General features: G+C 38.1%; 1 protein-coding gene across 1 annotated transcript in view; it reads right to left on the bottom strand.

Moving 5' to 3' along the window:
• SPATA1 (spermatogenesis associated 1) overlaps window positions 1-13,711 on the bottom strand; it is a 58,204-nt gene that overhangs the window by 28,909 nt on the left and 15,584 nt on the right. Inside the window, 2 exon segments of the mRNA XM_088835434.1 lie at window positions 6,545-6,773; window positions 6,864-6,917. Coding sequence (XP_088691560.1) covers window positions 6,545-6,773; window positions 6,864-6,917 — 283 coding nt within the window.

Raw genomic sequence — 13,711 nt, 5'->3', positions numbered from 1 at the left:
TCTGCTTTATTGACTATGCCAAGGCCTTTGACTGTGTGGATCACAATAAACTGTGGAAAATTCTGAAAGAGATGGGAATCCCAGACCACCTGACCTGCCTCTTGAGAAACCTGTATGCAGGTCAGGAAGCAACAGTTAGAACTGGACATGGAACAACAGACGGGTTCCAAATAGGAAAAGGAGTATGTCAAGGTTGTATATTGTCCCCCTGCTTATTTAACTTATATGCAGAGTATATCATGAGGAACGCTGGGCTGGAAGAAGCACAGGCTGGAATCAAGATTGCTGGGAGAAATATCAATAACCTCAGATATGCAGATGACACCACCATTATGGCAGAAAGTGAAGAGGAACTCAAAGGCCTGTTGATGAAAGTGAAAGAGGAGAGTGAAAAGGTTGGCTTGAAGCTCAACATTCAGAAAACAAAGATCATGGCATCTGGTCCCATCACTTCTTGGGAAATAGATGGGGAAACAGTGGAAACAGTGTCAGACTTTGTTTTTTTGGTCTCCAAAATCACTGCAGATGCTGATTGCAGCCATGAAATTAAAAGACGCTTACTCCTTGGAAGGAAAGTTATGACCAGCCTAGATAGCATATTAAAAAGCAGAGACATTACTTTGCCAACCAAGGTCCGTCTAGTCAAGGCTATGGTTTTTCCCGTGGTCATGTATGGATGTAAGAGTTGGACTGTGAAGAAAGCTGATCGCCGAAGAATTGATGCTTTTGAACTGTGGTGCTGGAGAAGACTCTTGAGAGTCCCTTGGACTGCAAGGAGATCCAACCAGTCCATTCTAGAGGAGATCAATCCTGGGTGTTCATTGGAAGGGCTTATGCTAAAGCTTAAGCTCCAATACTTTGGCCACCTCATGCAACGAGTTGACTCACTGGAAAAGACTCTGATGCTGGGAGCGATTGGGGGTAGGAGGAGACGGGGACGACAGAGAATGAGATGGCTGGATGGCATCACCGACTCGATGGACATGAGTTTGAGTGAACTCCGGGAGCTGGTGATGGACAGGGAGGCCTGGTGTGCTGTGGTTCATGGGGTCGCTAAGAGTCAGACACGACTAAGCGACTGAACTGAACTGAACTGAACTGAACTGAGACCATGGTCTTTGTCATAGCTACTCAACTCTATCACTGTAGTGCAAAAACAGTCATTGACAATATGTAAATGAGAAGGCATGGCTGTGTTTAAGTAAAAGTTTATTTATAAAAAAATTAAGCCATAGGGCATCGATTTAAATAAATTTTTTTTAAAAAGGTGTTTTCTGACCATCAATCTACAGTCACCATTAAATGCTTTTTAAAATGAGGAATAACTAATGAGCCTATGGTGGAGATAAAACTGAATCATAAAAGAACTACTCAATCAAAAAAAAAGCCAAGGAAAAAACAGAAAACAGATGAGACAAATAGAAAATAAATAATAAAATGGTACATTTAAAACCAACCACATCAGTAATGACATTAAATGTACATGGTCTAAATACGTCTAATATTAATAAAAGGCATAGATGGTCAAACTGGATTGAAAAGTAAGATAGAAACATATGTTGTTTATAGGAAACCTATTTTGAATACAAAGTCAGATAAAAGTGAAATAGAAAAAGATATACCATCAAAAAACTAATCAAAAGAAAGCTAGAATGATTATATTAATATCAGACTAAGTGAATTTCAAATTGAAGAACTTTACCAGAGATAAAGAGAAACATTACATAATAACAAGAAGTCAATTTTTTTCAATAATTGATTTTTTTGATAATAATCTTAAATTGTGCATACATCTCATAACAGAGCTTCAAAATGCATAAAACAAAACAGCTGAAAATGTCAACACTCATCTCTATAATTCTTAAAACATGCTGACAAAATTTAAGAATTCCTTTCCTCAAAAGAATCTAAAGAGAATAAAAAGACAAGCCACAAACTAAAATCTAGAGTGAATTATATAGAAATATACACACATGCATACACACACACACACACATATAAATGCTGGAAAAATATCTGTACATATTGTCACCCTGCTTATATAACTTACATGCAAAGTACATCATGAGAAATACTGGGCTGGATGAAGCAAAAGCTGGAACCAAGATTGCCGGGAAAAATATCAATAACCTCAGATATGAAGATGACACCATCCTTATGGCAGAAAGCAAAGAGGAACTAAAAAGTCTCTTGATGAAAGTGAAAGAGGAGAGTGAAAAAGTTGGCTTAAAACTCAACATTATAAAAACTAAGATCATGGTATCTGGTCCCATCACTTCACAGCAAATAGATGGGGAAACAACGGAAACAGTGTCAGACTTTTATTTTTTCGGGATCCATCACTGCAGATGGTGACTGAAACCACAAAATTAAAAGACGCTTGCTCCTTGGAAGAAAAGCTATGACCAATCTAGACAGCATATTAAAAAGCAGAGACATTACTTTGCCAACAAAGGTCCATCTAGTCAAAGCTATGGTTTTTCCAGTAGTCATGTATGGATGTCAGTTCGACCATAAAGGAAGCTGAGTGCCAAAGAATTGATGCTTTTGAACTGTGGTGTTGGAGAAGACTCTTGAGAGTCCCTTAGACTGCAAGGAGATCAAACCAGTCAATCCTAAAGGAGATCAGTTCTGAATATTCATTGGAAGGACGGACGCTGAAGCTGAAACGTCAATACTTCGGTCACCTGATGCGAAGAACTGGCTCATTAGAAAAGACCCCGATGCAGGGAACGACTGAAGGCAGGAAAAGGGGATGACAGAGGATGAGATGGTTGGATGTCATCACTGACTTAATGGACATGAGTTTGAGCAGGCTGTGGGCGATGGTGAAGGACAGAGAGGCCTGGTGTGCTGCAGTCCATGGAGCTGCAGAGAGTCAGATATGACTGAGCGACTGACTGAACAACAACAAAATGAGTCAATATTTAAGGGAACATAAAATAGGCAAAACACCTGAATGAAGACAAATTCAAATGGCCATGAAACATATGAAGAAATGTTTAAGCAAAGAGAATGACTAGAAAAGAGAAATAGAATATTTGGAATTAAAAATTCAGTGTTAGGGTTTAATAGCAGATTAGACATAGCTAAAAAGAGGACTGGTCAGGTAGATTTGGAAGAAAGAGGTGAACACATTATCCAGAATGTAATCTGACAGCAAGATTACGGTTCAACGGGAACTTTTAGATATTGTTGTTGGGTACAGTCACTTTGGAAAACACATGGAAATTATTTAGTAAAGTTGAACATGTACATACAATGCTAATTCTAGGTATACTTTTTTGAGATCCTTTTGCACATATGCATTTAGGACTCATGTACAAGAATGTGGAGAAGACAATGGCAAGCCACTCCAGTACTCTTGCCTAGAAAATCCCATGGATGGAGGAGTCTGGTAGGCTGCAGTCCATGGGGTTGCAAAGAGTCGGACACAACTGAGCAACTTCACTTTCACTTTTCACTTTCACGCATTGGAGAAGGAAATGGCAACCCACTCCAGCGTTCTCGCCTGGAGAATCTCAGGGACGGGGGAGCCTGGTGGGCTGCTGTCTACGGGGTTGCACAGAGTCTGACATGACTGCAGCGATTTAGCAGCAGCAGCAGTACAAGAATGTACAAAATAGCATATCTGTAATAGCCCCAAATTGGAAACCAATTGTCTGTCAGCAGAATAGGTAAATAAATCATGATATGATCATACAATAAAATATTATACAACAGTAAAAAGAAATGAAATAGTGTTATACATGACAACATTGTTGAATCTTTCAGTTATAATGTCAAGTAAAAGAAAAAAGTTCCAAATAAAATGGTTTCAATATGATTCTAAGTAAAATTCAAGAGACAAAACTAAATTATTATTAAGGAATACACATTGAGGTTGTAATAAAACTATAAAAAAAGTAAGAAAATAATTATCTCAAAAAATCAAGTAGGACTTCCCTGGTGGTCACTGGTTTGGAATCCACCAGCCAATGCAGAGGACATGGGCTTGATCCCTAGTCTGGGAAGATTCACATTCCACAAGGCATCTACTGGCCACCACAACTACTGAAGCCTACACACCCTAGAGCCAGTGCTCTGCAACAAGAGAAGCCACCATAAAAAGAAGACCGTGCGCTGTGACTAGAGAGTAACCCCTGCTAACTGCAACTAGAGAAAGCTCGCACACAGCAACAAAGACTCAGCACTGCAAAAAATATATAATTAAAAAAAAAATCAGAGTACTCTTTTTATTGGGGAAGGAAGAAGAAGTGACCAGAAAAAGGCACACAAGGTTGGAAAGCTCTTTTAAGCACAGTGAAATATGCCAGTCAGAGAAAGACAAATACTATGTTATCATTTATACACAGAATCTAAAAAATAAAGCAGATGAACATAAGAATAATAAACAAACAAAACACATTCCCTGAGAAACAGCCATTAAACTTCTAAGAAGATAATAGGATAAATGCATGTATTTAGAATGCATAAATTTAGAATTTAGAATAAATGCATTGTTTAGAAAAATGTTGCTTATAGCACCATTCATAATAGCAAGAATATTAAATCAAGGTTATATAAACAAATATACCACAAGAGAATTCTATGATATAGAACTATATTTATTGGCATGAAAAGTCTGTGACATTTTCTAAAAGAGGATTTAAGAGTTTGTATGTTTCCTCATTTTTCAAAAGTTAAAAAAATATTTATATGAACTAAAAAAAATTGGAAGAATATACACTGAAATACTAACAGATACTAATAGCTATGGCCTTCCCTTTTGGCTTAGTTGGTAATGAATCTGCCTGCAGTGTGGGAGACCTGGGTTCGATCCCTGGGTGGGAAGATCCCCTGAAGAAGGGAAAGGCTACCCACTGCAGTATTCTGGCTTGGAGAATTCCATGGACTATATAGTCCATGGGGTTGCAAAGAGTCAGACACGACTGAGCAATTTTCACTTTCACTTTACAACAGCTATCTCTGGATGGTGAAACTATTGTTAATCATTGTTTTCTTCTTAATAGTTATTGATGTTTCTAGAACTGTTTAAAATGAGCATACATTAGGCTCTCAGTTAAATTATAATTTTTTTGATGTGAAGCACCAAGAAATTAATACTATTTAAAAATTAAAATTACATAAAATTCATAAGATTAAATATTCTCAATCAAATACTTTTCTGGGGTTTAGTGCAAGTAGCATAGTTCAGGGACTTGACTAGTAGCCTAGGGTATAAAATATGATACTACTCATAACTTTATGTAGGGTAATTGCCTACTTCATTAGTTACTTGATCTTGTACTTTTCAGGACTACTGGAATTCCACAATTAACTTTTTTCCCAGGTGTTTTTTCATTCAACTTCTAATTGATACCATGACTGGAAAGCCATATATAAACTGCAGGGATATACCTAGATAAAAAACATAAGGTAAAGACTCTCACTGATCACATTAAATGTGTGTATGCTCAGTTGTTTCTGATTCTTTTGAGACTCCATGGACTGTAGCCTCAGGCTCCTCTGTCCATGGGATTTTCCAGGCAAGAATATTAGAGTGGGTTGCCATTTCCTTCTCCAGGGGCCTTCCCAATCCAGGGATAGAACCCGTGTTGCTTGTGTTTCCTGAATAGGCAGGCGATTCTTTATCACTGTGCCACTCGGGAAACCCATATTAAATGCACCTAAGGTTAAGCGCGTGCGCGCACACACACACACACACACATGAAGGGGCACACACACACACACACACACACTCACACACACACACACACACTCACACACACACACACACACATGAAGGGGCTAAGTTTGGAATATCACTAGGCATAGTATAAACTTAGAATGCAGAATGCAATAATTGTTATAATTTACGATGAAAAATGCAACTAATTAAGAATAAGTGTATTTTGTAGCTATAAAGAGTGTTGTCATTAATTGAGGAGGGATTCATTTAATTCATAAATTTTTAGTATATTTGGTTTTCCATCACAATTTATTTGCTGTATGCAGCCAGCTAAAAAGAATTCAACTGACTTATTTCAATAGATTCTTAGAGTGTAGTACCAGCTTAATTTATATGTTTATAAGTTTAATTTTGACTTTTTAAAAACCTACTACTTTTTGAGAACTAAATTGCCAGTAAGTTGGTATGTGTAATCATACAAAAAATTTAGTCTTTGAAATACAAATGTCTCCCAATATTAAAGTTATTTTGCTTTGGCCTGATACTGTTTGCCTGGATAAGATACTTCTGAACTTATAACAATAAGGTGTTATGTAACAATCACTTCCCTTCTCTTCTCCTTTAGCCTTAACTTTATCTGAAACTATTAATAAAGGTGGTAGACTTTGTGTTGTATTTTATTTTTATTTTAGCATAGTATTTAGATTAGTCTTTTTTTTTCTCCCAACTTGTACAATTATTTTTAAAAATCCTCAAATTGAATTGGAGCTTTCCTATTATATTGCATGTATTTGTAAGGCTAGATTTACCCAGAGTTTGCCCAGACTTGACTATTAAAATGTACTACAACAACTTCATTCCAGTTGAAATCACCTTCTTCCTGATTCTTGTCAAGTTCTTTCAAAGCATTTTCTAAAAAACTGGGATCTGTTCCAGGTTCTTCCTTTGACGGAGTTACACCAAGTGGTCTGTGTATTATTCCATCAGGCTCAGCAACACCATTATTAGTCTGCTGTTTATCTAAAGAAACTACTGCTGATGCTGAATAAATATTTCCTAAATGATCCATTATAGGAAGCAAATATAATTCTGGTTGAAGAGCCTAAAATATACAGGAAATTTAAAAATTAGTTTAAACTTTAAAAAGCAATGTTAAAAAATTAGCATAAATTTAAAATGTCAAATTACACACATATGGAGGAACAAATGATTTGAGTTTCAATTCTGATTCTTGCTTTGTCTTCACCTACAAACAAATGAAAAAATAATTAAAGCTTTTGTAGCATTTTCCAGTTACTTTTAACCTCACTTTTTTGCAGAAGGCATATATCTGTGATATAAAAATCATATCAAACAGTTGGTCCTAAAGCTGGTAACTAAGCTAGATTCTAGAAAAGGTAGAATATATCCTAATTCTATTCAGTGTACTAAACATAACAGAAACTCTATGTTATTTAACAACAGTAATTATGGCTCTCACTTGGATGGACTTACTATGTGCCAGGCCCTATTCTAAATGCTTTACACTTACACATAAAGCTCAGTTAATCCTCACAGTTCCATGTGATAGGCATGCATATTGTCTGTAGTTCACAGATGAGAATGAGGCGAAGAGAGGTTAAGTATCTTGCCTAAGATTTTAGCAATAGGAAGCTTCCAAGTTGGGATGCAAAACCAGGTAATCTAGTTCCAGAATCCAACTTTGTAAACTTTGCTTCCTAAATCTTAGACCCACAGAGTTAATTTGTTACTTGTTTATTTATTCAACAATTATGGAGGGCATACTATGTGTCAGGTAGTGTGATATAGGGTAGGGATATGATGGTAAACAACGTGAAGTCCTTGCTCTCATGTAGCTTATATTCTACTTGGAGAGCAGATGTTAAAATAAACATGATTTAAAGTAGTGATATGTGATTTATGAAAATAAAATGCAGTAACATAATAGAGAGTAATTCAGAGAAAGAATATCTGAAAATTAGGTGGTCTGGGAAGACCTTTGTTAAAATATATATATATATATATATATAAAGACGATAATTGAGCTGAGAACTGAATTATGAAAAAAAGAAGCAATCTCTTTGAAAATCGGGGGAAGTGATTTCCAGGCAGGTACAAAGATGATGAAATAGATGTGAGTTTGGCTTCATGTGAGGACCAAAGGATGATTTTTGTGGCTAAAATGTAGAACCAAGAAGAAAATAGTAGTAGATGAAATCTGAGAGCCAGCCTGTTTCTGAGACTCTTCTTATTTCTTGCCTAGCCACTGTAAGACTCCTGGTTACAATTCCTGTGTCTGATCTCGTAAGGCTTTCATCATGTTATTTTCTGCTCAAAAACTACAAAGTTTCAGAAAAAAAAAATCCAAATTCATTAATCTGGCTTTCAAGACGTTCAACAACCTATGTTTACAATTGTCTACTATTCCCTTTCACACAGTCAATGCTCCAGTAAAAACTGAACCACTCACTTTTCTGTTGTTGCCTGCTTTGCCACTTCTGTGCTGATTCTGCTTTCTCTACTCAGAAAGCTTGTCCCACCCAACATTTTTGCAAGATCAAATATTTATCTGTCAAAATCCAAACTGATGATCACTTCTTTCCTAAAGTCCTCCTTTTTACCTCTTCTTTTTCTGGAAGGAGTCTTTTTTTCTTCTAAATATAGAGAATCAGTTCAGTTCAGTTCAGTCGCTCAGTCGTGTCCCACTCTTTGTGACCCCATGAACTGCAGCACGCCAGACCTCCCTGTCCATCACCAACTCCCAGAGTTTACTCAAACTCATGTCCATTGAGTTGGTGATGCCATCCAACCATCTCATCCTCTGTTGTCCCCTTCTGTTCCCACCTTCAATCTTTCCCAGCATCAGGGTCTTTTCACATGAGTCACTTTGCATCAGGTGACCAAAGTATTGGAGTGTCAGCTTCAGCATCAGTCTTTCCAATGAATATTCAGGACTGATTTGGGGCTTCCATGGTGGCTGCCTGCAATGTGGGAAAGACCCAGGTTCTATCTTGGGTTAGGATGATCCCCTGGAGAAGGAAATGGCAACCCACTCCAGTATTCTTGCCTGCAGAATTCCATGGACAGAGGATCCTGGTGGGCTACAGTCCATGGGGTCGCAAAGAGTCGGACACGACTGAGCGACTTCACTTTCTTTTTCTTTCTTTTTTCCTTTAGGATGGACGGTTTAAACTCCTTGCAGTCCAAGAGACTCTCAAGAATCATCTCCAACACTGCAGTTCAAAAGCATCAATTCTTTGGCACTCAGCTTTCTTCATGGTCCAACTCTCATTTCCATACATGACTACTGGAAAAACCATAGCTTTGACTAGACAGACCTTTGTTGGCAAAGTAACGTCTCTGCTTTTTAATATGCTATCTAGGTAGGTCATAACTTTTCTTCCAAGGAGCATGTGTCTTTTAATTTCATGGCTGCCGTCACCATTTGCAATGATTTTGGAGGCCCCCCCACCAAAAATAAAGTTTGTAACTGTTTCCACTGTTTCCCCATCTATTTGCCACGAAGTGATGGGACCAGATGCCATGATCTTTGTTTTCTGAGTATTGAGTTTATGCAAACTTTTTTACTCTCCTCTTTCACTTTCATCAAGAGGCTCTTCAGTGCCACTTTGCTTTCAGCCATAAGGGTGGTGTCATCTGTATATCTGAGGTTATTGATATTTCTCCCAGCATGTGATTTCAGCTTGTGCTTCATCCAGCCCAACATTTCTCATGATGTACTCTGCATGTAAGTTAAATAAACAGGGTGACAATATACAGCCTTGACATACTCCTTTCCCTATTTGGAACCAGTCTGTTGTTCCATGTTCAGTTCTAACTGTTGCTTCCACCCGCATACAGATTTCTCAAGGGGCAAGTCAGGTGGTCTGGTATTCCCATCTCTTTAAGAATTTTCTACAGTTTGTTGTGATCTATACAGTCAAAGGCTTTGGCATAGTCAATAAAGCAGAAGTAGATGTTTTTCTGGAACTCTCTTGCTTCTAGTTTTGCCAAGAGAACACACTGGTCATAACAAACACCCTCTAACAACAACACAAGAGAAGACTCTACACATGGACATCACCAGATGGTCAATACCGAAATCAGACTGATTATATTCTTTGCAGCCAAAGATGGAGAAGCTATATACAGTTAGCGAAAACAAGACCAGGAGCTGACTGTGGCTCAGATCATGAACTCCTTATTGCCAAATTCAGACTGAAATTGGAGAAAGTAGGGAAAACCACTAGACCATTCATGTATGACCTAAATCAAATCCCTTAGGACTATACAGTGGAAGTGAGAAATAGATTCAAGGGATTAGATCTGATAGAGAGCCTGAAGATCTACGGACAGAGGTTCGTGACATTATAATGGAGGCAGGGATCAAGACCATCCCCAAGAAAAAGAAATGTAAAAAGGCAAAATGGTTGTCTGAGGAGGTCTTACAAACAGCTGAGAAAAGAAGAGAAGTTAAGGCAAAGGAGAAAAGATATACTCATCTGAATGCAGAGTTCCAAAGAAGAGCAAGGAGAGATAAGAAAGTTGTCCTCAGTAATCAACGCAAATAGAGGAAAACAACAGAATGGGAAAGACTAGAGAGCTCTTCAAGAAAATTAGAGACACCAAGGGAACATTTCATGCAAAGATGGGCACAATAAAGGACAGAAATGGTATGGACCTGACAGAAGCAGAAGGTATTAAGAAGAGGTGGCAAGAATACACAGAAGAACTATACAAAAAAGATCTTCACAACCCAGGTAATCACGATGGTGTGATCACTCATCTAGAGCCAGACATTCTGGAATGCAAAGTCAAGTGGGCTTTAGGAAGCATCACTATGAACAAAGCTAGTGGAGGTGATGGAACTCCAGTTGAGTTATTTCAAAACCTAAAAGATGATGTTGTGAAAGTGCTGCACTCAATATGCCATCAAATGTGGAAAACTCAGCAGTGGCCACAGGACTAGGAAAGGTCAGTTTCATTCCAATCCCAAAGAAAGGAAATGCCAGAGAATGCTCAAACTACCTCACAATTGCATTCATCTCAGTTCAGTTCAGTCACTCAGTTGTGTCCAACTCTTTGCGACCCCATGAATCACAGCACGCCAGGCCTCCCTGTCCATCACCAACTCCTGGAGTTCACTCAAACTCACATCCATCGAGGAGGTAATGCCATCCAGCCATCTCATTCTCTGTCGTTCCCTTCTCCTCCTGCCCCCAATCCCTCCCAGCATCAGAGTCTTTTCCAGTGAGTCAACTCTTTGCATGAAGTGGCCAAAGTACTGCAGTTTCAGCTTTAGCATCAGTCCTTCCAAAGAACACCCAGGACTGATCTCCTTTAGAATGGACTGGTTGGATCTCCTTGAAGTCCAAGGGACTCTCAAGAGTCTTCTCCAACACCACAGTTCAAAAGCATCAATTCTTCGGCGCTCAGCTTTCTTCACAGTCCAACTCTCACATCCATATGTGATGACTGGAAAAACCATAGCCTTGACTAGATGGATTTTTGTTGGCAAAGTAATGTCTCTGCTTTTTAATATGCTATATCAGACACTAGCAAAATAATGCTCAGAATTCTCCAAGCCAGGCCTCAATAGTACATAAACTGTGAACTTCCAGATGTTCAAGCTGGATTTAGAAAAGGCATAGGAACCAGAGATCAAATTGTCAACATCCATTGGATCATCGAAATATACAGAATATGCTGTTTTAATTATATGTATATTTTATCTTCACCACTACATTGAATATTCTTTAAGGGAAAAATCTATGTCCAGTTCTTTTTTTTCTCTCATTTTGTACATAGAAAAACATCAATAACTATTTGTGGAAAACAATACATTATTAAAAACATTTTAGAGCTTGATTTTAATTACTGTCAGATCACTTTACTGTGGTTGATATTTAGTAATTTTACATATCATGAAAAAGAACAAAAATTTATGGGAGTAATTCTTTTTCTTCTGAGATTAAGGGAAACTAAGTTAATGCTCGGTAAATTAATATTCTGTGTATGGAACAGAACTCTATGAAAAAATGTTCAAATCTAGTCGATAAGCCCAAGAATTACAATAGCAAATTCTTCTACAGTACTACTATGGGGGGGGTGTTTATTTTTTTCCATTATCATTCATTGTTTAATTTTTTCAATAAACATTTAAATGCCTCTTAGTGCTAAAAGCCTTGTTGCTGCTGCTGCTGCTGCTAAGTCACTTCAGTCGTGTCCAACTCTGTGTGACCCCATAGACGGAAGCCCACCAGGCTCCCCTTCCCTGGGATTCTAATAGTGAATAAAACAAGGCCTTTGCTCACAGGGAGCTACAGTCTAGGCAGAATTAGACGTTAAACAAATAACCACATAAGCAAATACATAATAATGATATGTTTAAACTAGAGTAGAATAGGAATAAACTGAATCAGTTTCAGTTCAGTTCAGTCATTTAGTTGTGTCCAACTCTTTGAGACCTCATAGACTGCAGCACACTAGGCTTCCATGTCCATTACCAACTCCTGGAGCTTGTTCAAACTCATGTCCATCACGTTGGTGATGCCACCCAACCATCTCATCCTCTGTCATCCCCTTCTCCTACTGCCTTCAATCTTTCCCAGCATTAGAGTCTTTTCTAGAGTCAGTTCTTCATAACAAATGGCCAAAGTATTGGAGCTTAAACTTCATCATCAGTCCTTCCAATGAATATTCAGGACTGATTTCCTTTAGGATTGACTGGTTTGATCTCTTTGCGGTCTAAGGGACTCTCAAGAATCTTCTCCAGCACCACAGTTCAAAAGCATCAATTCTTCAGTGCTCAGCTTTCTTTATGGTCCAACTCTCACATCCATACATGACTACTAGAAAAACCATAGCTTTGACCAGATGGACCTTTGTTGGCAAAGTAATGTCTCTGCTTTTAAATATGCTGTCTAGATTGGTCACAACTTTTCTTCCAAGGAACAAGCATCTTTTAATTTCATGGCTACAGTCACCAGCTGCAGTGATTTTGGAGTCCAAGAAAATAAAGTCCATCACTGTTTCTCTTGTTTCCCCATCTACTTGATATGAAGTGATGGACTGGATGCCATGATCTTCATTTTTTGAATGCTGAGTTTTAAGCCGCTTTTTCACTCTCCTCTTTCACCTTCATCAAGAGGGTCTTTAATTCCTCTTTGCTTTCAGCTATAAGGGTGGTATTATATGTGTATCTGAGATTATTTCTATTTCTCCAGGCAATCTTGATTCCCACTTGTGCTTCATCCAGCCCTGCATTTCACATGAAGTACTTAGCATATAAGTTAAATAAGCAGGGTGACAACATACAGCCTTGATGTACTCCTTTCCCAATTTGGAACCAGTCTGTTTTTCGAGGTTTGGTTCTAACTGTTGCATCTTGACCTGCACACAGATTTCTCAGGAGGCAGGTCAGGTGGTCTGGTATTCCCTTGTCTTTAAGAATTTTCCACACTTTGTTGTGATCCACACAGTCAAAGGCTTTAGTGTAGTCAGTCAAACAGAAGTAGATGTTTTTCTGGAATTCTCTTGCTTTTTCTATTATCCAATGTATGTTGGCAATTTGATCTCAGGTTCCTTTGTCTTTTCTAAATCCATCTTGAACATCTGGAAGTTCTTGGTTCACCTACTGTTGAAGCCTAGCTTGGAGCATTTTGAGCATTACTTTGCTAATATGTGAGATAAGTGCAACTGTGTGGCAGTTTTAACATTCTTTGACATTGCCTTTCTTTGGGATTGGAATGAAAACTGACCTTTTCCAGTCATGTAGCCAGTGCTGAATTTTCCATATTTGCTGGTATATTGAGTGCAGCACTTTCACAGCATCATCTTTTAGGATTTGAAATAACTCAGCTGAAATTCCATCACCTCCATTAACTTTGTTCATAGTAATGCTTCTTAAGGCCCACTTGACTTCACATTCCAGGATGTCTGGCGCTGGGTGAGTGATCACACCATTATGGTTATCTGCATCATTAAGATCTTTTTTTGTATAGTTATTTTGTATATTTGCCACCTCGTTTTAATATCTTC

Source organism: Moschus berezovskii, chromosome 4 (genome assembly GCF_049115385.1).
Source record: "Moschus berezovskii isolate FMDL1 chromosome 4, NW_MosBer_1.0, whole genome shotgun sequence".
NCBI lineage: Eukaryota > Metazoa > Chordata > Mammalia > Artiodactyla > Moschidae > Moschus > Moschus berezovskii.
Note: the sequence above shows the minus strand (reverse complement) of the source record. Positions and strands in the feature narration are given on the sequence as shown.